The 26,001-nt window shown below is 42.0% G+C and overlaps 1 protein-coding gene and 1 long non-coding RNA gene across 10 annotated transcripts in view; one reads left to right on the forward strand and one right to left on the reverse strand.

Annotated features, from left to right (window-relative positions):
* The window catches only part of Ndel1 (nudE neurodevelopment protein 1 like 1), a 51,179-nt gene that overhangs the window by 16,310 nt on the left and 8,868 nt on the right, over positions 1-26,001 (reverse strand). For 2 of the 9 annotated variants that reach the window (XM_027427082.2, XM_027427090.2), the window contains exons 1-5: positions 18,640-18,818; positions 9,264-9,361; positions 7,635-7,788; positions 5,062-5,210; positions 2,289-2,425 (exon numbers count right to left, since the gene is read on the reverse strand). In XM_027427082.2, coding sequence (XP_027282883.1) covers positions 2,289-2,425; positions 5,062-5,210; positions 7,635-7,788; positions 9,264-9,349 — 526 coding nt within the window. In that variant the 5' untranslated portion in view covers positions 9,350-9,361; positions 18,640-18,818. Of the gene's footprint in view, positions 1-2,288; positions 2,426-3,154; positions 3,289-5,061; positions 5,211-7,634; positions 7,789-9,263; positions 9,362-11,258; positions 11,366-15,628; positions 15,735-18,072; positions 18,238-18,639; positions 18,820-24,102; positions 24,228-26,001 lie in introns of those variants that run through there. The other 7 variants (XM_027427087.2, XM_035447483.1, XM_027427089.2 and 4 more) reach the window with 7 other exon arrangements.
* On the forward strand, positions 18,920-22,080 carry LOC118238283. Its single transcript, XR_004770725.1, has 2 exons — positions 18,920-19,336; positions 19,434-22,080. It is a non-coding gene; the product is annotated as an uncharacterized LOC118238283 (long non-coding RNA).

Below are 26,001 nucleotides of genomic sequence, written 5' to 3' on the forward strand. Positions count from 1 at the left end.
AGCTGACCTCAAACTTATAGCGATCCAACCACCTTTGCTTCCCAAGTACCAGGATTAAAGGCACGCACAGCCATACCATAGCTTTTTTAAACCACTGCTATGAAATCTTTTTTCAATACTGAATTTTTAATGTTTCCATTTACACAACTAACCTACAGAATTTCTGTCAAAAAAGAATAGGAAGATTCAGATCGCTGTGAGCTCAAGGACAGCATGATCTACATAGTGAGTTCCAGGATAGCCAGGGCCATGTACAGAGACCCTATCTCAGAAAAGCAAAATCAAGCCAGGCGCCCGGCATTGGTGGCGCACGCCTTTAATCCCAGCACTCAGGAGGCAGAGGCAGGAGGATCTCTGCGAGTTCGAGGCCAGCCTGGTCTCCAGAGCGAGTTCCAGGATAGGCTCCAAAGCTACACAGAGAAACCCTGTCTCAAAAAACCAAAAATAAAAATATAAATAAATAAATAAATAACATAATAAAAAGAAATAACACTTGATTAAAAAAAAAAAAAAACAACAAGCCAGGCAATGGTGACACACACCCTTTAATCCCAGCAGAAGGTAGAGGCAGGAAGATCTCTGTGAGTTTGAGGCCAGCCTAGTCTACAAAGTAAGTTCCCAGGACAGTCAAGGCAAATAGAGAAACCCTGTCTCAAAAAGACAAACAAAGATAGATAGATAGATAGATAGATAGATAGATAGATAATATTTAAATAAATATTTTTTAAAAATCAGCTAACACAGACTTTTATTGTCCAAACTTGACAGTGTAGAGGGAAACAGATTTCTGTGAGTTGGGAGTGACTATGGTTTACATAGTGATATTCAGGCCAGCCATAACTATACCGTGAGACCCTCTCTCAAAAAGCAAAATAGGAAAGATGTTAAATACAATTTTCTATAAGTAAGAGGCTGGGAATGTAGCTCAGGGATAGAGAGCACTTGCCTGGCAGGCATTAAGCCCCACCACCTCAAAACAAATGAACAAAACAATGAGCAAGACTGGGGATATAGCACAGTAGTACAGTGCTTGTCTACCATGCACAAAGTCTTGTGTTCCATTTCTAGCACTGCAAAACAAAAGCTATCAATAAACAATACCAAGTTAATATTTTACATATTACATAATCTAAAGTAGTTCTTCAGACACTGAAGAGGTGGTTCAGTAGTTAATAGAACACTCAGCTCTTCCAAAGGACTGGGGTTTGAGTCCCAGCACCCCAATGGTGGCCCACAACCATCTGTAACTCTGAGTCCAGAGATCTGATCTTTTCTAGTTCCCTAGGACACCCAGCATGCAGGCGGTACACATACATGCAGTCAAGACACCCTTACACATAAAATAAACTTACAAAAATAAAGAAATCTTTTTAAAATTCTAATTTTAAAAAAGTTCCAAATGTCACCACCCTCAGAAAAAAGAAAATAAAAAGGCATTTGAAAATATATAAGAGATGACATAAAATTAAAACACACTTCCTTTAAAACTCCCCTCACTCTTCCTCAGAAGCATAATAAAATTCAGATTATAAAGAAAACAAGATCAAGAGCAGTAAATGCCCCAACTGCTAAGTCATCTCTCTAGATCCAAAAGTCTATTGAAAAACTTGTGATGGCATGTATATTCCTATATTAAGCAGAAGAAAGGGAATGTGTATGCACACTGGTTTGCTTATAGGAAATAAGTCAGGAATTATACAAAGGAAGATAGAAAGACATATTTATGCACAACCATAAAAAACTGAACCAAATATGTCACACCGTTAGTGGGCTTTCCTTCTTTATAAAATTCTGAATTTTATTGTGCTTCTGGAGACATAAGTTTTAATTAAATAAAGTGAGTACTGGCTACATGTATAATAAACAGCAACATATATAAATACATGGTTCTATGTAGATAACATGAAGGTATTTAAATAGAATCAATACAGAAAAAAAAATCCCAAATGAAAGCAGTACTACCTTGGAAAAACCCAAACTCTCTATGCCTCACCTTTCTCATCTACAATATGGATGAATAATAACTACCTTGTAGCACTGATGATAGGTTGTGAAATAAATTACCAGGGGAAAAGCAATATGTAGTGATTAAAAGATAGGTAAATTCATGTGAGACTAGAGCTTCATAGAAATTGAGGGCTAGAGACATAACTCAGAAGCAGAGTGCTTACCCAGCATGCTCTAGGTCCTGGGTTTGATTTCCAGCACCATCAAAAGGGTTGATGCTTGGCTTACTCAGGCTCGAGGACAAGGCAATGGATAAATACTTGCTAAGTTATTACACTTACCTCTTGCTTCATCCTTTAACCTTTGTACTGAGACCAACAAAGATTCCTTTTCATCAAGTTCACTTTCTAAAAATGCATTTCGTTCAATGGCCTGATTTAGCCTTTGTTCAAAATCTTCCAGTGAAACTATTGTTGCCCTTTAAAAAAAAATTAAAAGTTATGAATTAAATAGCATGAACAAACAGCTAATACAAAGAAAACAGTTTATCTCCTGCCGTTCCTGACCCAGTCAGTCTGACCCAATTTGAAGAATGATCTCACTCCACCCAACAAAAATTAGCATGTACCCACTCTGTGGCCTCCCATTTCCTGCTATCTGCTACAGAAATAAAATTCCCCAACCTAAAGTTAGAACTCAGAATGCCAATTCTAATCTTATCAGTTACAGTAGGCTGCCAAAATGTCTCTCCAAAGCCTTTTAGTCTTTGGTCCCCAACAGTCTCCCCTCTCTTGCCTTAATTCTTTTTTCTCATCTGGATTACTGCTTCATAGTTTTACAACAACTCCTTGCTTAAACTTCCCAGTATTGTCAACCGGGCAGTGGTGGCACACCCCTTTAATCCCAGCACTCGGGAGGCAGAGGCAGGCGGATCTCTGTGAGTTCGATACCAGCCTGGTCTACAAGAGCTAGTTCCAGGACAGCCTCCAAAGTCAGAGAAACCCTGTCTCGAAAAACCAAAAAAAAAAAAAAAAAAAAAAACCTTCCCAGTATTGTCTTCTCAAATCAATCAGATGTTACCCTTTGTAAAGAGACGCTCAAACATAGCACACAGGGTTACTCCCAACCTGGCCTTCCATTCTCATACCCTTCAGCTGTCACTAGACCTGCCAATGAAAGCAAACTCTTAATGAAATAGTGCAAACACCTTCTTGCCTCCAGCCTCTTCACCATCTCTCCACGGTGAATTAACTTTTCTTCTTTGCACACTCAGCTCCAATTTGTAAAAGGGCTCTCCAGTACCCACAGGTGCTCTAGCTGCTCTGAAGCAGCTTGTACATTCTTCCTCCTGGAGCATTTATCATAGCAGGTGTTCTTGGGGTCAGCTCCAAGGACAGTGACTAGCATCATGTCAATCAACAGTCAACTGATAAATACTAAAGAAAAAGTACTAGGCTTGGGGCTGGAAAGATAGGCTCAGAGGTTAAGAACACTGGCTGCTCTTCCAGAGGACCTGGGCTAATCCCCAGCAACCATATGGTGACTCACAACCATCTTTAATGACATCTAGTGCCCTCTTCTGGAGTGCCCGCATACACGCAGTCAGAACACTGCATACACAATAGATAAATAAATGCTTTCTTTTTAAAAAGTACTAGATGATAATTGTAAAGTAGTAGGAGTTAGGTTTAGAATGGTAGTAAACAGTAACTGAGACATGAAAATCTGACAACAGTAACAACAAGCCACTGTAGGATGAAAGCAGTAATTAAAGGATCCACTGGTCAATATTAAAAGTAAAGAGACTATCCAGGCCATGGTGGCGCATGCCTTTAATCCCAGCACTCCCAGGAGGCAAAGGCAGGTGGATCTCTGTTGAGTTCAAGGCCAGTGTGGTCTACAAGTTCCAGGACAGGCTCCAGAAAAACCCTTTTTTCACAAAGCAAAAAAAAAAAAAAAAAAAAAAGGAAAAAGACTGAAAGTGTGAAGATAACTGCTGAGTCCAAGCTTAAGATATACAGGCCTACACAACAGGAGGTAAAGACTGAGAACACACAAGGAAGAGAGGACATGTGAGGCACATTTCTGCTTTGCTTTTTGATGTCAGGATCTTACTCTATAGTATGGCAGAACTGGAAATCACTCCATAGCCCAAGGTGACCTCAAACTCATAGAAATCCTCCTGCCTCAGTCTCCAAGTAGTGGGATTACAGGCACAAACCATACTCAGCTGTGAGACACATCTTAAATTTGGAAAAAAAAAAAAAAAAAAAAAGACAAGTAGGGTATGGTGGCGCATGCCTTTAGACCCAGCACTCTGGAAGCAGAGGCAGGCATATTCTGTGAGTTTAAGGTCAGCCTGGTCTACAAAGCAAGTTTCAGGACAGCGAAGGCTGTTACACAGAGAAACCCTGTCTTGAAAAACCAAAAGTAAGCCGGGCGTTGGTGGCGCACACCAGCACTTGCCCCCCCCCCCCCCCCCCCCCCCGCAGAGGCAGCCGATCTCTGAGTTCGAGACCAGAGACCAGCCTGGTCTCCAGAGCGAGTTCCAGGATAGGCTCCAAAGCTACACAGAGAAACCCTGTCTTGAAAACAAAAACAGAAAGAAAGAAAGAAAGAAAGAAAGAAAGAAAGAAAGAAAGAAAGAAAGAAAGAAAGACCAAAAATAAAATAATAAAATAAAAATAGAGTACTTGCTGCACAACAATGAGTACCTGATTTCAGCTCCCAGCACCCACATACCAAACTGGGTATGATTTTGTGTGTGTGTGTAACCCCGGCACTATGAAGAGCAGAGGTCAGAGGATTGTGAAAGTGCTTGGAAGGACTTTATTTAGGAGGATAAAGGCTTTAGGGAGATTTGTTTTTGAGCTGATCTGTAACTTGCTAGGCTGGTCTCAAACTCACAGAGATCCATCTGCCTCAGTCTCCCACGTGCTGGGATTTAGGTTTGCACCACTAAGCCTGGCATGTTGTTTTGTTTCAGTTTATTCTTTTGGTTCCTTTCAATTCAATCTTGACATAAGATACTGAAGGGGGAAACGGGCTCCTAGGGTCCAAGGAAAGCCTGAGCTGACAACTGGTTACCCTCATGAAGCGCCCAGCATCCTTTACCTTTTTGCTCTCTCCAGGTCATCATTGGCCTGCTCCAGCTCTCTCACATACTTATGCAGTTGCTCCTTAATGGCCCGGGTCTGACTTAAGTCATCTTCTAACACTGAGACCTGCTTGTAGCTCTGTGCATACTGATGCTCTAGTTTCTCCTGAAAGAAGGGGAACACAGAAAAATTGGTGGTTAATATGTAATCATCTATTAATAAAAGAATTTCCCCGACGGGCAGTGGTGGCGCATGCCTTTAATCCCAGCACTGGGGAGGCAGAGGCAGGCAGATCTCTGTGAGTTCGAGACCAGCCTGGACTGCAAGAGCTAGTTCCAGGATAGGCTCCAAAGCCATAGAGAAAAAAAAAAAAAATTTCCCCAATTAAAGGAGAAAATAAAAAAGATCAAAGAACTTCACCACAATCTAAGCTAATAGCATACCTCCTCCTTTTTGCAATATTTTAAAAACTACATGGACAGAACCATTCTAAATGTCTTTATTCATGTAAAACTTATATAGTACCCATTCTCAAAAAAAAATGATATTTCTGAAAAGTAAAATAATAGGATCCTTGTCTCAAAATCTAAAGGTCGGGCTAGAGATGACTCTGAAGTCAAGAGGAAGTGATGCTCTGGCAAAGGACCAGAGTGTGATTTCCAGCATTCATGTCTAGTGGTCACAACCACCTGTAACTCCAGCTCTAAGACACCCAATGCTCTTTTCTATGGCTCACAACCACCTGTAACTCAAGTTCTAAGACACCCAATGCTCTTTTCTAGCCTCCATGGGCACTGTACTCACATGACATAGCCACACAGACACATAATTTTAAAATTAAATCTTTAAAAAGAAAACATAAACCTTACTGGGTAACTCCTAGGTTTGCAAGATGAGGACAACTGGACAGAAATACTCTCAAGGATCACAAAGGCCCCCAAATCACACAGACCACTGACATTACTCTTAGATGGCCACCAGAACTTGATATTAAAACGGAAATACCATCCAGGCAGTGGTGGCACATGCCTATAATCCCAGCACTCAGGAATCAGAGACAGGTGGATCTCTGAGTTCAAGGCCAACCTGGTCTACAGAGTGAGTTCTTGGACAGCCAAGGTTAAACAGAAAAACCTTGTCTCAAAAAAAAAAAAAAAAAAACCCTACTACACAAGACACAGCACATATTGGTTATAGCACATACAGAAGTCAGCTGGGACTGAACTGAAAACTTCCTCTCTGCTTGACTAGCTTTCACAGTGCCAGAAGCTGCCATAAAGACTGCTGGCACTACCCAGCAGAGCACCCGACATGCAACAGTACTGAACTGCCAGGCCAGATGTGCCCACTGATACAGTAAAGGGATGAAGGCTAGAGGAGTAACCAACCACTTTTGGATTGTATTTGAAGCCGGCCTCATGGTAGGGAATTCATGCCTGGTATTGTAAACCTGGTCATACGATCACAGGCCCTAATAAGGAACCTACTTAGTTGGGTTTTGTTTTGTTTTGTTTTTGTTGTTGTTGTTGTTAAACAATATGTCTATCTGTTTATACCCAAAGATCAGTACTAATTCAACACTAGCCAAAGAAACAGACTATTGAGTGTTCAGCCCTAAATGGGACATCTCTAACACCACCACCACCACCACCATCCAACTCCACCACCAAGGCTCAGGGAACACTACAGAAGACAGGATGCAAAGAATGTAAGAACTGAAGAATGAGAAGAGTTCTGGAAAATGTCTTCTGGATACATGACCCTTGCAATCACTGCAGCTATAGCTACCTACCTAAGACCTATATAAAAGCAAGTAACAAGATCAGTTAGCATTAGAACAGTAAGAACTAATTGTACTCAGTGGGTTATAGGAGGGAAAAAGACAAGAAAGGGGTAAGGAACATGTTGAGAGTAGCTGAGAGGACAGGAGAGGGAAACTGGTGGTGGATATGATCATAATACACTGTTTACATGAAATGGTCAGAGAGTAAATAAAATATATTCTATTGGTTCTATTTTTGAAAAAAAAATTCAAAAATCTACCTTAAGCTTTTTAAAAATACTTATTTTTTTGCCAAGCAGTGGTGGCACACGCCTTTAATCCCAGCACTAAGGAGGCAGAGGCAAGCAGATCTCTGTGAGTTTGAGGCCAGCCTGGTTTACAAAGTGAGTTCCAGGACAGCCAGGGCAGTTACACAGAGAAACCCTGTCTCAATAAAAATGAACAAAAAAATATAGTGTGTGTGTGTGTGTGTGTGTGTGTGTGTGTGTGTGTGTGTGTGTGTGGTTTGCTTACTTCTTTCAGTACTACTGAATAATATATTTCTCATATTTTAAATATTACTAAATTTCATGTAGTGTATGTATATGCTCTTGCTACATCACATGTGTGAAAATCAGAAAACAATGTGAAGAAAAAGGTTCTCTTCTTCTACCATGTGGGACCCAGGAATCAAACTCAGGTTGTCAGGCTTAGTGACAAGTGCCTTTCCCCACCAAGCCATTTGTCTGGCCCTACATTTCTCATCTAATAAAAGTCAGTACACTAGTCAGTACTGCACCCAGGGAAGTAGGTTCTGCCACAGTTACCTTTAATGCCTCCACTTCATATTTCAGTCTTTGGTTATCAGCTTGCAGGTCTCTATTTCTTTGTTCAGCCTGTACTAACTGTGCCTCCAACTCTGCTTCTAATTCTCTGCTTCCTTCCTGGAATTCAACTAGCTCATCCCGAGCTTCCTGGAAGCTAAGCAGAAGCAAAATGAGAAAGATGAGTTAATAGTTGTGTACTCTCATATAATTACGTATCAATTCCATAATTTCTGACTAAAAATTAATGTTCTCATAAAATATTAAACAGTAAAGAAAATGCATTTCTTGCTCCACATATATTCAGCATTCAATAAAAAGTAGTTATATGCCCTCCCCACAAAAAATCCTACATAACTCAGTAATTCACAAACGTAGTTCTATGTGGCTCAAAACCACCATAAAACTGCAAGAGGAGGGGTGTGTATTTGTACTGAAGTAACTTCAACTGGGAATTAAGTTTGAATTCTAATTGCTAGAAATCAACACATACTCTCAAATCACAATGGCTGGTACAGATCTAAGCATCACTCGCTCATCACTAATTCAGAACCAGGAAGTTTTCTATGCTTCTCCATCTTTTTTACCTAATGTATGCACTAATACATTATTCTAATACTACAAACTAACTTAATATTTAGTTAATTTTTTCAATAACTGGTTTTCTCTATAATGCCATTACTTAATTTTCTGCATTTAAATGTATTCTAAGAAGGGGTTCACAGGCTCCCCTGCCTCTGAAGGAATCTGTAATGTTAGAACAAAGGAAGAACCTCTGTGGATACAGAGCATCTTCATCCCTTGGCCTGATACAACTACAAGGAAAGAACAATGGGATCTGATAAAGCTTAGCTAACTCTGTCAACCAAAGGAGGAAAATGTGCAAGTGTTCTAGTAAGATTTCAAAGGTAGACAGAAGGCTCAGTGGTTGAAAGCACTGGCTGCTCTTTCAGAGGACCAGAGTTCAATTCCCAACATCTACATGGCAGCTCACAACTATCTTTAACTTCAGTCCCAGGAGATTATAACGCCCTCTTCTAGTCTGTATGGTCACCAGACATGCACATGGTGCACAGACATACATGCATACACATACACATAAAATAAAAACAAATCTCAAATAAATATAAGATTTATTAAATAATAGGAATTTAGGATAAGTTTTAAGGCCAAAGAGCTATTTTCTTCCCAACTAAGTAAAATATTATTTTATAAAAGCAATTTTATAAAATGTTCCATAGCTTGGAAGCTCAGCTGCCTCCCAACACTAATAATGCATGCCCGAAAAGATAAAAGTCTGTTTTAAGCATCTCAAATGAGCCAATGATGAGGGAGCACCAGTACTCACACAGAAGGTCAAAAACAGCCCCAGACTAGTGACAAGGCACAGGAGGCAAGCAATCAGAAGAAATCATAGGTGGAACTAAAGCTTCCTGCTATTACAATTTGAAGAACATAAAGACTGGTGGTAGCTTTATACTATTTAAATACAAATATTGTTATGACTATGAAATCAAAATCCTAAAGCTGAAACTCTAAATTTAGCCTTATACTCCCAAAAGAAAAAAATATGCAAGCTATACATGGCATATTCCAAATCCGACCCCTATTTTAATAGTTTTTAAACACTACCTTTGCTTATACTTCAAGGAAAGTTCCTTCCAATAAGCAGTTTCTTCCTTTAAACTTGAAAAGTCTGGTATATCTTCACCATCCATGATCAAGAAAGCCTGTGGCAGTAAAGACAAAGAACCCAAAATATAAGTGAAAGCATGGCACTCATTTGGTAGTTTCAAAGGTTCTAGGAGTTGCTGGAACTTTCCTAAAACTTAAGCACACATCCTACCTCACTCAGGGACAACCAACATTATGGATGAGGTTATAACAGCATATGACATCAACAGGGTCAGAAGGAATGAGGCATTTTCAAATACAGCACTGGGTTCTACGTAATTCAGCAGTTTATGGCCAACTGGTCTTCAGGGAATCCAATGACAGAAACAAACAACTGTCAGAGAATTTGCCACTCCACATGCTTCCCTGATGTGTAACAGCTTTAAAACACCTGCAACAGGTCTGGGGTGTAGATCAGCTGTTTAAGTGTTTGCCTAGGTTTGACCTCTAGCAACACCTGAAATCTCAGCACTGAGAATTGGAGGCAGGTCATTCTCAGCAACACAGAAAGATCAGGGTCAGCCTGGGTTACATGAGACCCTGTCTCAAAAAGAAGTGGGGAGAAAGGGGGAAGGGGGAAAGGGAGACAGAGGGAGAGAAGGAAGGAAGCAAGCTGCTTAGAACCCTCATGCCAAGTGAAACAACTTACTACATCAGGCAAGACCCACATTCTCAAATCATTTTTTTTTTTGGGGGGGGGGGTCAAGACAGGGTTTCTCTGTGGCTTTGGAGGCTGTCCTGGAACTAGCTCTTGTAGACCAGGCTGGTCTCGAACTCACAGAGATCCACCTGCCTCTGCCTCCTTAGTGTCAAATCTTATTTTTGAAAACATCCTCAGTCATCCTTCAATCCAACTTTACTCCAAAGGTCACTCATCTCCAACTGCAATAATCTTTGTCTCAGTTCTTCCCCACAAGGTATTCACAGAGGAAGGGACCTAGTTAGTTGCTCTTGCCATTTCAACTGGCTAAAACTCCCAAATGATCATAGAACAGATTAACACCACCAAGATGTTCCAGATTCCTGCCACATCTTTCCTACAGTCTCCTCTTTACTTCTGCCCCAGCACCACATCCACACAGCAGATACACAGTAATGTCTACCTAAATAGATTTCAATGTGTGCCAGCAAGTAAGGACTGAAGAACAATCTAAAACCAACTAAGAAAGCCTTGGAAATGCAGAGAACTCAGAGTTCATCTTAACAATTCACTTATGTTTACCAAGAACTCAGCCAGAGACCACAGCACATACAGAGCTCCAGATCCAAATGTGTACACAAGTGAGGCATGAGCGTGATGTCTAGTGGGGATAGAACTAAAAATAACATGATATTCTCAGCTTAATTCTTTTGAGGCACAGTGCCAATTTTTCCTTAACCAAGTCTTTGCTGATCATACTATCTATTATTATCTTGACATCTAATTAGTAAATCTTCCAGTTATCTTAAACTCCCAATCACCCTGAAAGCTCTTTCTAAAAGACAGATTCTTGACACACCTTGTATTCCTTCATGGCACTGAGTACAACAGATTTCTCAGAGAAGGCACCTAATGCTCCAATCATTTACTAAATACTAATGAGATTTAAGCACTATTTACTTATGTATTTATTGACCAATTACACTATCCTCTAATCTAATTACACTACATTAGCACAGATTTGTCTGTATCACTTTTTTTCTTAGATATGTCTTATACCATGAGAGTACTTATAGCATGTACCACATAGGGCTGGGAGTCTTGTTGAGGCTGTGTTCTAAGGTTCCAATTCTGCCATTAAATTACTTATACAAGCTGCTTATTCTCTTAGGCTTCAGTTTGTTTCATTTAATAAAGGTGTGGACTATACTCGGTGGCTAACTATTTCAAGTATGTGTACTGACTAACAAATACTGATTGGTTCTATAATTCTGTCCCTTTGTCAAAGTCCCAGAAATTCCCACTTCACTTGCCCAAATACAGGTCACTGCTTGGCTTCTGGTAGTCTATATGGATAGGATGGGCTCTTCAGCAGCCAGAGGCACTCAAATTTCAAAAGATCCAAAGTACAGGCATCACCCTATAGTATCAGAAATTCATAAGGGTTAATACGAATGTCTCCTTAGGTAATTTAACAATCCAGACGAAGACAGAATTAGAGAAAATATGTGGTAGCATCTTTTCCATGTAACATGAAGCAACAATCCATGTGTCTCCTCTTAATGCTCTACATAAGATCTTTTCCCAAAGTGTCCTGGAAACTGTGCTAAATTTGAGTCTGTATAACAAGGGCCAGAGAGAGCACTCAGCAATTAAGAGCATTTGCTGTTCTTTCAGAGGAATGGGGTTCAGTTCCTAGTACCTACATGGCAGCTCACAACCATTTGTAATTCCAGTTCCAGGGGGTCTGAGCCCTCCTTCTGGCCTCTATGGGCACCAGACATGCTAGTGCTGCATGCAGGCAAAATACCCATATGCATGAAATAATTAAAAAATGAAAATGAGAACAAATATTCCCTAGAACTAGGAGTATAGTTCAGTGGTAGAACAGGCCCTAGGTTTCACCCCTATTATAATAAACAAATAAATCAAGCCCTGCCCTCAAATTTAAATTAATTATCTAGATACTGACAACCATGTGTCAATGGGAAGCTAAAATGTCCAGTTTCTAAAATAAAAGTCAATAAATTATGGATTTTTATAGTGTTATAAAGACCAGAGATAACAAAAGAAGCTAAGTTCCACTGCTGCTGATGCTGCCATCCAGAAGAAACAAATGAAAACAAATTAAAGGCTAAGTCTCTCTAGTAAATTCTTTATTCATAAGATCTTGTCTTATAATTCTTCCATATCACTTGAAATAAATGACCTGGAAGGCACAGGCTAAAAGACATAGCCAGGACTGCAATGAAGTCTCATGATAAAGCCTAAGCCAATAGCCTAGACCCAGAGTGGCTCAAATAGAGAGATGGCTCTGAAAACGAGGAGAAAAAAAAATAGGTATTACGACTACAAGGTTGTTTAAATTACAATGTAAGTGCTTACTCTTGTCAATTAGCAAAGTTGTAACTGAAAGCTTTGGTCTCTCATACACACACACACACACACACACACACACACACACCCTCCACCTACCTCTGGAGGGAGGGAAACTAAGACTGTCTTCATCCATATATAAAATTTTTAATTCACGATTTCAAATCTAAGATCTTTCATCTTTTTTTAGAGCTTTATGTTTATTTCCTATGTATGGATTTTTTTGGTCTGTGTACCATGTGTGTGTCTAGTGCCCACAGAGACCAGATCCCCTAGAACTGTAGTTACAGATGGTTATGAGCTGTCATGTGGTTGCTGGGAACTGAACCCAGATCCTCTGGAAGGGCAATCAGTGCTCTTAACCACTGAGTCATTTCTCCAGGCCCCAAATCTAAAGATTTTAACTCGATAGATTAATACTATGGTTTTTTGTTTGTTTGTTTGTTTGTTTGTTTGTTTTGGGGGGGTTGAGACAGGGTTTCTCTGTGGCTTTGGAGGCTGTCCTGGAACTAGCTCTTGTAGACCAGGCTGGTCTCGAACTCACAGACATCACCCTGCCTCTGCCTCCCCAGTACTGGGACTAAACGTGTGTGCCACCACTGCCCGGCGATTAATACTATTTTTAAACCACTGGGATAAGTCCATTAACCATAGCCATCAATGAACTTTCTATTTTCACCCTTGAATGTGTTCTTAAGTTTTGTATGTTGCTTCCAGGATTTGGAAAACAAGCATGTGTTCTTCATTTTACACCCTATCTGATCTTGGCAGACCCTGATGATAGTATCTTAGCTTTGCTCTTCCCCAACTGAACATTTTAGACTATTCAGCAGCCATTCCAGGCCCCATAATTTAGACTGCTCTTAGATTGTTTTCTTAATTTATTTGGCTTTTCCAGACAGGGTTTCTCTGTGTAGCTTTGGAACCTGTCCTAGAACTTGCTTTGTAGATCAGGTTGGCCTCAAACTCAGAGATCCGCCGCCTCCCAAGTGCTAGGATTAAAGGAGAGCGCCACCACTAACACCAGGCAGACTGCTCTTAGATTACATATGTCTTTGAACCATCGCTGCACTTGAGTACTGACATTTTATTCACCAACAGAGACATCTTTTGCGTTTTCTTTCCTTTTTTAAAGATTTTATTATGTATACAGTGTCCTACCTGCATGTATGCCTGAACACCAGAAGAGGGCACCAGATCTCATTATAGATGGCTGTAAGTCACTATGTGGTTGCTGGGAATTGAACTCGGGACCTCTGGAGGAGCAGCCAGTGCTCTTAATGAGCAGCCAGTGCTCTTAATCTCTGAGCCATGCAACATTTGATATTACTGTGTGTACCAAGGACCAGTGTCCTCATGGGCATTGTTAGTGGCTGCTAATGCCTTCCTGGACATCTAACATTTATTTTAATGTATGGTGTTCGAATGTAGAACCAATCCTTCTACGAATAAGGTCCTATAAATTTTATTCACTTACCCATTCACTTTTCTGTGTAGAGGTCATTTCTGTTGTTTGAACTCTGATACACAGTACAAAGGGACTATGGTGGCTACTACTTTGAAGAGCATTTAGCTCAGCAATGGTCCCAGGGGAATAACACTGTTTACACTTCTTCGTATGCTGTAAACTATGCATTGTCTCCAGCTTTTGGTTCTTAAGTGGGAATGTATTATTTCCATATTTCCTTAAGTTACACAGAAAACAAAGTTGTACATATTAGTAGAGTACCATGTAAAAGTGATACATGAATACACTACATGCTACTTAAATAGGGTTAAACACATTCACCTCTTAAATAGATTATCCGTTCTCTCTGGTGAAAACTTTCAAAATCCTTCTAGCTCTTTAAAATGTACACTCCAGAAATATTATCTAAAGCCATATATTCCTTATTCCTTTATATTATTTTGTGTCCTTCTATGTATGTGTTCATATGGTGGTGGACTGTATGAGCATGTTTGTAAGCAGATTTGCATGCATTTGTGTGCACGTATGTGGAGACCAGAAGACAAGCCTAGGTGTCATTCCTCAGGAATGCCATCTACTCTTTTTTGGGTTTTGTTTAGTGGTTTGTTGTTTTTGGTGGTGGTGGTCTACTTTGTTTGAGAAAAGGTCTCTCACTGAACTAAAATTTACCCATAAGGCTATACTGGCTAGTCAGAAAGCACCAGTGATATCCACCTGTTTCTGTACATGTAAATACAAGCACACGCACACAGTGATGAGATTACAAACTCCCATGACCACACCTGGATTTTTGACAACGGTTCTGACGACTGAACTCAGGTCCTTTACTAAGCACCGCCCCAGTCCAAATGAATGTATTCTCAATACATCCACCAACTTTTCCACCAAGTGTTCCTGATGACACAGGTCTGTTTTTGCAGGTTTTGCTTTGAAAGTGTTTTATTTTTTTTTTTTTTTTTGAGACAGGGTTTCACTATATAACCCAGGCTGGACTGAGAACACCAAGATGTCCTTGAACTCAGAGATCCACCTTCCTCTGCTTCCTGAATGCTGGGGTTTGAAAAATGCACCATCAACCACAGAGACACAGGTTTTAAGCAGTCTTTACATGCAACCTCTTGAAAATATAATTTTAGCTGTTATATCATCTTTGTCCCAATATTTCAATATCAAATAATTCTCAAAAAATTTTTAATGTTTTTACTTCAAGAGTGATTCTCAATTTTCTTGCTAAATCTTGGGTAAACTGAATGTTTGCCATGGTTTTTCTACCCAACAAGCTAATCTCACAGCTTATTTTGGGCCCTTTAAGCTATACCATTACCTATGCCAGAATTCTTTTATTTAAATGATCAACATTAGACCTGGTATGGCGGTGTAAGCCCGTAATTCCAGCACTGAAGAGACAGAGGTAAGAGGACCCAGAAAGACAGAAGATCAACACGAATTTCAGGCCATCCTCATTTACATAACAAGTCTTATGTCAGCCAAAGCTACACAGCATCTAATCAAGAGTAAGTCAGAGGAAGGCTAAAGTTCAGCTGGTAAAGTACTTGCCTAGCATAGCACACACGAAGCCCTGGGTTCAATCCTCAGTGCTGCATGAACCAGTGTGACAAAGCAGATCTGTAATCCTAGCCTTCAGCAGGTAGAGGGAGCAGAATCAGAAATTCAAGGTCATCCTTGGCTACATGGCAAGTTGGAGACCCAGCCTAGCCTACATGACTTTTCAAAAAAAATTTTTTAAAAAGAACAGAAAATTATGGGAATAGAGATGGCTCTGCAGTTAAGCACGCTTGCTGTTCTTCCAAAGGGCCAGAGTTAGGTCCCAGCACTCACATAAGGTGGCTCACAACCATCTGTAGCTCCAGCTCCAGGGAATCAGATGCCTCCTGCCTCTGTGGGCACTGCATTCTCATGAACATACCCACATGTGGACACATACCTAAACAGAATTAAATAGAATAAAAATAAATATATCTATTTTTTAAAAGAACAAGTAGGAGAGGGCTGAGATGGTTCAATAGCTAAGAGCACTTGCTGCTCTTGCAAAGAACAATTTGGTTCCCAGCATCCACATCAAGCAGCTCACAACCCCCTGTACCTTAGCTCTTCTGCTGGCCTCTGCAGCCACCCACATTCACACATACACATACACATACACATTCACCCATACACCCACCCACACCCACACCCACACACACACACACATTTTAAAAAGAAAAATAAACCAGAAAATCAGCATACAAAGTGCTTAAAAGCCTGGAGCCAAACTACACACTATCTGGGTGACCATGGGGTTTACCTAACTACTCAGTACCTCATTTCCTCACCTAAAAAACAGAAAAATTAGTATGTTTTTAAGACTGAGTTACTATTTGTACAGAACTTGGAACGAAGCCTGGTGCACAGTAAGTACAGCATAAATGTTAATTCAATGATAAGAAGCTAGTAGGCCAGAAGTGGACTGAAGTTAGACCACAGAGTATTAGACCACAAAGTAAACAGATTTATCCGTTTAAAAACAGGTAGGATTCCTCAAAAGCATTTCATTGTGGAAAGGTCTTTAAAACTTCTCTCCTGCAATATGCTTTATGAGCTAGATAAAAAAACAAGCAGGAGTTCTCACCCTTCAGTTACATTGTGTTTGTTGCTTCCTGTCTGGCAATGCCCAGCTTCATCCCACTACACCTATTTATCAACTATCCTTCTTTATAAATAACAAAATGTGCTACCACTGAAGATAATTTCAAAACTGTTTCAAAGACTGTGTGGAGTTTGCCCCCAGTTACACTGGGAGGATGTGCTCACTGTCATTTGAGATTACGTAAATGGAGAAAAGTAAGGCTGAAGAAAGTTAGCCAATGTCAAATTTTTCACTGCTTTAAAAAACTGCTCAAATGGCACACCTACAATCTTCTGAGGCTGCAATGCAGGCAGCCAAGTGTTCTCTGTTCCTCTCAATCTTCCCTTAATACTATGTCTCACATGGAGTGTGAGTCTCAAAATTATAACTTTAACACAGACATTATCACACTTTGTAGACCTTCAGATATCTAACAACTGACAATTAACAGCCTACCCAACATACCTTATGGCAAAGATACTCTGTACAGTATTAAGAAAAAAAAAGTTTTACATGATAGATTAACATATATGCAGAATGAAATAGGTCCCATCAACACTTTTCTCCCTTATTAAGGGCCTAGAAGCTCGAATCAGAAGTAATTTTAACTTTAGTCCTCAGTCCTCAAATTTATTTTAACATGTTTTAAAATGCAAATGAGCTGGGCGGTGGTGGCAGACACCTTTAGTGCCAGCACTTGGGAAGTAGAGGCAGGCAGATCTCAGTGAGTTCCAGGCCAGCCTGGTCTACACAAATCGAGTTCCAAGACAGTCAGTCAGGACTATTACACAGAGAAATCCTGTCTCAAAAATCCAAAAATAAAAATAAAATATAAATAAGTTTTGTTGGTCTCATGAAAGCATATTCAGGTTTTTTATTTCAAATGCTCTATAGCCAACTTCAACTTAATCTCATTTAAAACAGAGCCACTGCAGATTTAGCAACTTCTACTACAATTAGGTCCATCTCTACTGGGGCTAAAAGTTTTCTTTGTTCCTTATATATTTCCAGTCTAAATAAAGATTTTAGCAACAATTTGGAAGAGACACCCCCAACTCGGTGTCTTTGGCTTCTCTTGACTCCTCCTCAGCTTAATGCTGAGTTTTATCCTATCAGCTTTCTGATTTGGCAGACACTGCCCTATCTCTTAAGTGCAGTGAAAGCAACTTAATTTATCAGACTAATAACCAGCCATTCATGAGTAAGTTTCAGGTAAGATTTCTCTAATAACTGAATGGTGGGGGTTTCTGTTTTGGATTTTTGGTTCTTGTTTTTGTTTTTGGTTTTTTTTTTTTTGGTCAGTTTATTCGAAAATAAATAAGTCATTACTAACTTCTGGTATTATGTTTGACAAGCCCAATGTTCTGGCCTCCTTTCTGACTGAAGAAGGTAAATAAATAGAGAAACCGGAACCCTGAGCCTAGAAGGGTAAACTCTGATCCAAAAAATGCTTCTCCCTAGTTGCTGGAAGTCAAGTAAACAAATCCCTTAATTGCCCCTGAATCTGGACTCAATTTCCCCATCCAGCAAAAAGTGACTTACAGAATCCGTCACAAGTGCAAACAACAAATGCTCTAAAATGTTTACAAACGCTACAGGCGTGGACCGCGATAACGAAAAGAACCCTCACTCGACTTAAATTTAAAGGGTTAGTTACCTCATCGTTTCCCAGAGAAAAATTAGAGGCGAGCCCAAGCAACCGGAGCCGATTGGTGATACTTTCCCCAACTCCAAAGCGGGTGATTAGCAGTTCGGGGCCGGCAGTCACGAGACTGCCAGTCGCTGCCAACGCGGGCTGCTCCCGTTCTCGCCTCCGACATAAGGGGCGCTGGGAAACCAAAATCCAGCCGAGCCCCTAAGCACCCTGGCGGCTCAAGGGAATCCAGGGTGGGTGGAGCGAGAAGCTGGGCGCGCCGCTGCCACCCCAACCGGGCCACTCCTCGAGCCGTCAGCGCCTCGGCCCCCAGTGCCACGTCCCGGCCTCCGTCCCTTCTCTGGAAGCCCGGGACTCGCTTCCCTTGCAGGTGCCCCTAATGGGCCACACCGCCGACAGCGAGGAGGGGACAGTTAGAGCGGTTGAACAGTTGTCTCTGGACCGGCTGCCCCAGAACCCAAGCCCGGCTCGGCCCAGCGGGGCCTGAGACGCTCAGGCTGGCTCCCCAGGGACAGGCCTCGGCGCCGCCCGCCCGGCTCGACCCCAGGGGCTGCCTCAGACGGTGCTCACCGCCAACGTGTCAAAAGCGCATGTTCGCAGCCACTCGGCCGACGTCTCCGCTCCGCTGGCCTGGCCAGGCCCGCCCAGCCGTTCAGCTCTGCTCCCTTCCGCAGCCCTGAGCTCCACTCCGCGTACCCCCGCACCGGGCTCCTCCCCGACACGTCAGGGGCTCCCTGGGTGTCGGAGGCCATTCTGTGACGCACGGGGGCGGAGTCGGGAGCATGCGCAGAAGCGCAAGGGGTGCGGGGAGGAGCTGAGGGAGGCAGGCGTCACACGGTGCCGACCCAGACCCTGCGCACTGACGTCAGGCCGGCGACACAGTCCTGCGCAGGCGTCCCGGGCCCCCGCAAAGAGTGGGATTTTAGCCATCTGCGGTTTCAGGAAGCTGTGCTGTTGTCGAAAGTAGTTCCCTAGGGTAAGAAGGGAAGCAGGAGTAAAGGAGAACCGGCTCGAAAAGGAGACAGGAAAGATGCGCAACTGTCCAGAGAGTGGAAACTTAAAATGGTAAAAGGTATTTGGGGAAGTGTTTTAGGGACTTTTGCTGTCTCATGTTCAATGTAATTCTAATTTTAGTGCTCTTGGAATTGGTTTTGCGGTTGAAGACACAGTAACATAGCGTACTTTTGAGAAGTGAATATAAACAAAAAAAAGGTGCAAGATGGATTTTTAAGGAGAATTCAAATCGATGAGGAGCAGAGGAGAATCGGTGAGGTCTAAAGCACCTTGAATCAGACTGTGAAATATATAGGTTTTTTTTTTTTTTAATGATTATTAATTCACTGTGTTGTTTGTTCCACGGACAGTTGTACTACTCACTGGCCTGCACTGCTTCATCACAGTAACTCCATGTTATTCTCATCGTGCAAGAAATAGCCCCAAGGTCACTCAACTGCAGTGAGAATTCAAACCCAGGAACCATACTATTATCCACCACTCTACTGACAAAAAGGGAAACAATACCATTTACTGGTCTAGACCTGATGCTAAATGCTTTGCATACACTACCCTTTAACCCTCAGCAACCCTACGAGGTTGGAATCATTAGCTCTATTTTCTATATTGTATCCTAAGACTCACAGGTGTGCTCTCCAAGCCGACCTGGAGCAGCTTGGAAACTCAAACTGGAGCTCTGCTTTCCTGCTTGAAGCTGTCTGTGCTCCGTCTAATCAGATCTCAGGCAGGGAAGTCATTAATGAAGGCTTTCCTATAGACCAAGGTGCCAAGACATGAACATTCCACCCCAAAGAGGAAAAGATAAAGCCGTCAGCTTCTGTTCTGCCTCCTGGCTGAGGTGCTAAGAAACACACTGAGTCACCTAATGGCAAGCCAGGCCCTTCAGAAAACATTGACATCATCTCCCAGGCTGCTGCCCCTCCCATGTGCTCTGGCTCTAGGACTGGTGTTTGTCAATATCTTTGTGTCATCCACATCTTAATGAATGGGCTTAGCTTGGCAGAGCCCTCAGAAATCAAAGGCACTTCTCTGATCTTCCTCATTAACTCAGGGGCTGGAATAGGGTCAGAGTCAGCAAACTGCCCCACCTTCTTCTATTATGCCAATCAGTCTCAAAAGGAAGCACAAGTTATACAACCAGCTTTGTAAGGATAGAAAAAGGGAGGACTGCCATACCCTACTGTGTTGGTAAAGCATCCTAAAGCAGTTTGCATAGGTTCCAGTACAAGGTCTTTCTTGTACTGAGCCAGAAAACTCAATGTCACAATCTGAGAACATGCATAAATACCACAACATCTTCCCTGTTACAAACTCCAAAATACAAGAATCAGAGATCAAGTTCCACCCCTCAAATGGGTAGAGAGTTGACCAGCTACCAGAAGGGAGCTCTAGGACCAAACCCAAACTCCAACTAGTGAGAATGCTGGATTTTGACCAATTACATATTCAAAAAAGGTAATTGTCTTAGTTTGGGTTTTTGTTGTGGCAATGAAACACCATGACCAAAAAGCAAGTTGGGGAGGAAAGGGCTTATTTAGCTTACACTACCATATCACTGTTCATCAAAGGAAGTCAGGACAGGAACTCAAACAGGGCAGGAACCTGGAGGCAGGAGCATGGAAGGATATTGTTTACTGGCTTGCTCCCCCTGGCTTTCTCAGCCTTCTTTCTTGTTGAACCCAGAACCCTCCCCCAGTAATCATTAATTAAGAAAATGCCTTACAGCCAGATCTTATGGAGGCATTTTTCTCAATTGAGGTTCTCACCTTTCAGATAACTCTAAATCTAGTGTGTCACGTTGGTGTAAGATTAACCAGCACAGTAATACAGTGTGTACAAACCTGCTATGAAAACATGAGAAGATGTAACATGTTTAACTAATAAATCAGGTAAACAAGACATCTCAATCAAAGGCTCACTGGGTTTGCTGGTGCATGCCTGTAGTCCTGGAAAGTTCCAGGCCAGCCTAAACCACTACATAACAACACCCTGACTTAAACAACAAAGCACGAATATACACACACAAAAAGAATACTTCATTCGGTCTAATTTTTCTATATCCCTGTAATCAGTATGATTTTTTGCTAATCCTTAAGGGTACAGATGAAGTTGAGTGAGGAATACTCAGTAGCCATCTGATTGCTAATGATCTACCTCGTATGTCCACCTGAAGTCTCATGCCTAAACCCCACAGATCTTCCTTTTGTTTCAACTGAGATTTCTAGAATGATTTACATGTTTGTCAACTGTGCCATGTTTTTCTAATTACTGAAGCACAAAGCCTTAATGATCCTCCTCACTGGCTTACAATTCACTTAATGTGGTCTCTACGCTACAGCAACTTTCCCTGTATAAACTCAAGTCTATTCATTTCCCACTTCTTTCTCCCTGCATTTCCCCCAATCCAAAGTCTCCTATTTACCTGTACTTCCTACCCGCAACTTCCCTCCTTTGAATGATATCTTGTTCCACCCTAGCAGTCTCTACAGAGCTATCAGAGTAATATCACTAAAATTCCACTGTATACAGAGCATCCCTGCTTCAAAAGTTGACTTGTCTCCTTGTTACTTTTGCTGTGAAGGATGAACTACAGTCCAGTGGTCAGAGCCCACAGAGCAGCTTCAACCCACCCCGGCAAACTGCATCCTGCAGTTCACCTGAGTCTAAGCGGACTGACCACTGTGCCCCCTTGGTGGTCTGAATGAGAATGGCCCCTATGCTCATATATTTTAATGTTTGCTTCCTGGTTTGGTGGACTGTTTAGGAAGGGTTAGTTGTGAGATTGTTGGAGGAAGTGTGTTCCCTAGGGAGGGCCTTTAGGTTTCAAAAGCCCAGGACAACCCCGGTCTTATTCTTTCTCTCTGACTCCTGCCTACAGACCAGGATGTAAGCTCCAGCGCCATTGCCTGTCTGCCGCCATGCTTGCCACCATAAAAATCATGGACTAACCCTCTAAAATGATAAGCAAACCCCCAATTAAATGCTTACTTCGATAGATTTCCTTGGTCATGGTGTCTCTTCACAGCACTAGAATAGTAACTAAGACACACCCCAGGGGACAGCTCCCTTCCTCTCAAGGACCATCTTATCCCACTGCCCTACAGCTATTTCCAAAGCTAGATCTGCCACCTTTCTCTCTACCTTCTTTAGTCTCATTCACCAGCTTCCTCCTCTAGGAAGCCTTCCCTGATACCCAAAACACAAATAGAGTGCCACATAGTTAAAAGAAAACTTACAAGCACTGCCTTTAAGGGCCAACAAGATAGCCAAGCTGGTTAAGTTGCTAGCCTACAGTGTATGACCACCTGACTTTGATTCCTTGGTTGCACATGGTAGAAGGAAAGAACTACCTGCTCAAGTTGTCCTCTGACCTCCCCTCCCCACCCAGAGATTTTATATTATAATGGAAAAGACAGTCATTAAGCAAACAGAAGTACAAAGAAAAATAACTAGGGCCAATGGACAAAAAGGGGCAGAAAGTGTTTCCTTGCCAAGCATGGTCATTATGCCTGCAAAGCTAAGAGACTAAGGCAAGAAGACTGCTGTGAGTTCAAGGCCAGCCTGGGATACACAATAAAACACTGCTTTCTCTCGGGAGAAGGAGGCAGGTGGATCCCTGTGAGTTTGAGGCCAGCCTGGTCTACAAAGTGAGTTCCAGGACAGTCTCCAAAGCTACAGAAAAACCCTGTCTTGAAATACCAAAAAACAAGCCGGGCGGTAGTGGCGAATGCCTTTAATCCCAGCACTTGGGAGGCAGAGGCAGGCGGGTCTCTGTGAGTTCGAGACCAGCCTGGTCTACAAGAGCTAGTTCCAGGACAGCCTCCAAAGCCACAGAGAAACCCTGTCTTGAAAAAACAAACAAACAAAAAAACAGAAATACCAAAAAACAGACCTGCTTTCTGGGTGAAAACAGGACATAATATCGATGGGATTTTTTTTTCTTCCATTAAGTTGTCAAGACCCTTTCAGCAAGAGGATACAAAAGATATATAAAATAAATTTTAAAATATGCAGATATCTTAGCTAAAGAAATATATCATACTTTTTCATCATAGTTTCTGACATAAAATAGGCACTCAATAAACATGGCTGGATCAATGACTACCTACAGAAAATGCCAGAGTCTTTGACCAATGTATTTCCTCTTAAAAGATTATGAATGACAATTGGTTGTGTTTAATAGTTTAATACCAAAATGCCCAGTTCTAAGCCTAGTATGGTGGTGCATGCCTGGTCCCAACTACTCATGAAGCTGAGATAGCAGGATTGTTGGAGAATAGCTTGGAAAACATAGTGAGCACTCAGTATCCATTGTTCTCAGTTCCAAACCTCCTTCCTGTTTTCCCTTTCTCTTATGGAGAATGCTATCTGCATTCTTGGACCCTGTCAGGGGCTGTTTTCACCCTCTGCAAGTCTTCAAGTGTCCCTTGCTGAAAGGGGGCTTTTTTTTTTTTTTTTTTTTTTTTGGTTTTTCGAGACAGGGTTTCTCTGTGTAGCTTTGAACTCTATCCTGGCACTCGCTCTGGAGACCAGGCTGGCCTCGAACTCACAGACTCACAGAGATCTGCCTGCCTCTGTCTCCCGAGTGCTGGGATTAAAGGTGTGCGCCACCAACACCAGCTTTTTCTAGGTTTTATGAGACCAAGGTTCCTCTGTGTAGCCTTTACTGTCCTGGAACTCACTCTGTAGACTAGGCTAGCCTCAAACTCACAGAGATCCACCTGTTTCTGCCTCCTGAGTGCTGTGATTAAAGGCATGCATCACCTTGAAAGGGGATTCTTGAAGGCAAGAAAAAGGAGTAGCATTTAGTTTGGGGCTGCAATAGGTCTTCCTCTCACAGGCCTGCCCTGATAGCTGGTCCCTGGAAGGGAAGAGCCCTCTTCCTTATCCAAGAAGATAAACCAGGGACTCAGGAGAATCTCTGCCCAGCCACTTATCTTCTATTGGTGGGACCCGATATGCTACCATTGACCCATCACTCTTCTGGAGTCTGTCCTGATTTCTTCCCCAGCCCCCTACCTGGCTTGGAACTTCTTCCCAGTCTGGAACTGTGTGACTTTCCTGACTGCAGAGCCTCCAGTCTCCCAAGCTTCAGTCTTCAGTCCTGGTTCCAACCGTAGCCTATACCCTGGAGTAGCAACTGCCTGCCCAAGAAAGAATTGACAACACTGTTGATTGCTAATTTGGTTAACACCTGGCAACGCCAAGAGTTGTTGACATCACATTTAAACACTGTGACTGTCCCTGGAGGAAAAAAAAATGATGCCTCCTCACACACCTTACACAGACAAAGCAGGCACCTGCTTTGCCTGCTCTCAACCCAGACTGTGACCAGGATGAAAAGAAATGGAATGTTTCTAACCAGCCTGAGCGGATTGTATCACACAATCTCAGCCTAATTCCCACTACTGGGTAAGCCGATGAGTCAGTTACTGGCACCCAGAGATTATGTATTCAGCCATTCAACAAATATTTATTGAGTGCCTAGCACTGTTCTTAGCCCCAGGGAAAAGCAACTAACAAAAGAAGCAGGTCCTTTCCTAGGTTTTATTTTTATTTGTTTGGATTTTTTAAACAAATCATCACTAGTAACCCAGGCTGGCCTTGTAGTCTGAATCCTCCTGCCTCGGTTTTCTAAGTGCAGGGATTCCAAGCATGTATTCTGCTCAGCTGTGTGTGTGTGTGTGTGTGTGTGTGTGTGTGTGTGTGTGTGTGTGTGTGTGTGTGTGTGTGTGTCTGTGAGGGTGCTGGATCTCCTGAACTAGTGTTACAGACAGAATTGAACTCAGGACCTCTGGAAGAGCAGCCAGTGCTCTTAACCTCTGAGCCATCTCTCCAGCCCACCTCCTGCATGATTTCTAACAGTGAAAGGAAAGAAGGGAAACAGAAAGTGCCAAAGTCACATTAGTATGTCAAGCAGTGGCATTTACTGGTGAGAACAATTAGCTTTTTCAATATTTTGCATATAAGAAAGGCAGCATGTAGGGCAACAGCCATGAATTTGCCTCTAGCCATGGTGCCTGGCATACCGTGAGCACCGAATGTTTGTTGAAGGAATAGAAAGTCTTCAGATATTTTAAGACCCAACTCATTTCCACGGCTCTCTTCTGCTGCTCTATCTTGAACCTTTTTCTTTTTTTCTTTTATAAAACTATTCTAATGCTGCTGCTGGATGTTGCATGTCTTTAATCCCAGCATTCAGGAGACAGAAACAGGTGGATCTCTGTGCCAGCCTGATCTCAGAGGGAGTTCCAGGACAGCCATGGCTGTTACACAGAGAAATCCTGTTTGGGGGGGGGGGAGACAACAACAACAAAAATTAAAAAAAAAAAACCTATTCGTAGGCGTTGGTGGCACACGTCTTTAATACCAGCACTCAGGAGGCAGAGGCAGGCAGATCTCTGTGAGTTCGAGGCCAGCCTGGTCTCCAGAGTGCCAGGATAGGCTCCAAAGCTACACAGAGAAACCCTGTCTCGGAAAAAAAAAAAAAAAAACTATTCTTATAATTTAGAACTCTAATAAAACAATAAAAAGTGAGCAACAAGACACAGTTAACAGGGTGAAGAAATGGCTCAGCAGTTGAGCCTCTCATAAGAGGAACTAGGTTTAGTTCCCTATCAACCACATGCTGCTGGCTCACAAGCATCTGTAACTACGGTTCCAGGGGACCCAACACTCCCTCCTGACCTCCTAGAGTACTGCATTCACATGGTGTACAGACATACGTGCAGCCAAAACACTTCATGCACATAAAATACTTAGTGAAAGGAAAGATAGAAGCCAGACTGCAGGATTGATGAAGTAGAATCATGTGATAGCCATAACTCAATAATGTTACAGAAGAATATTAATAGTGAAAATGTCCCCCGTGTTCGGCTAAATGAATAAAGTAGTTAATAATATGTATCGGGTTCCATT

This window comes from Cricetulus griseus, chromosome 7, assembly GCF_003668045.3.
Source record: "Cricetulus griseus strain 17A/GY chromosome 7, alternate assembly CriGri-PICRH-1.0, whole genome shotgun sequence".
NCBI lineage: Eukaryota > Metazoa > Chordata > Mammalia > Rodentia > Cricetidae > Cricetulus > Cricetulus griseus.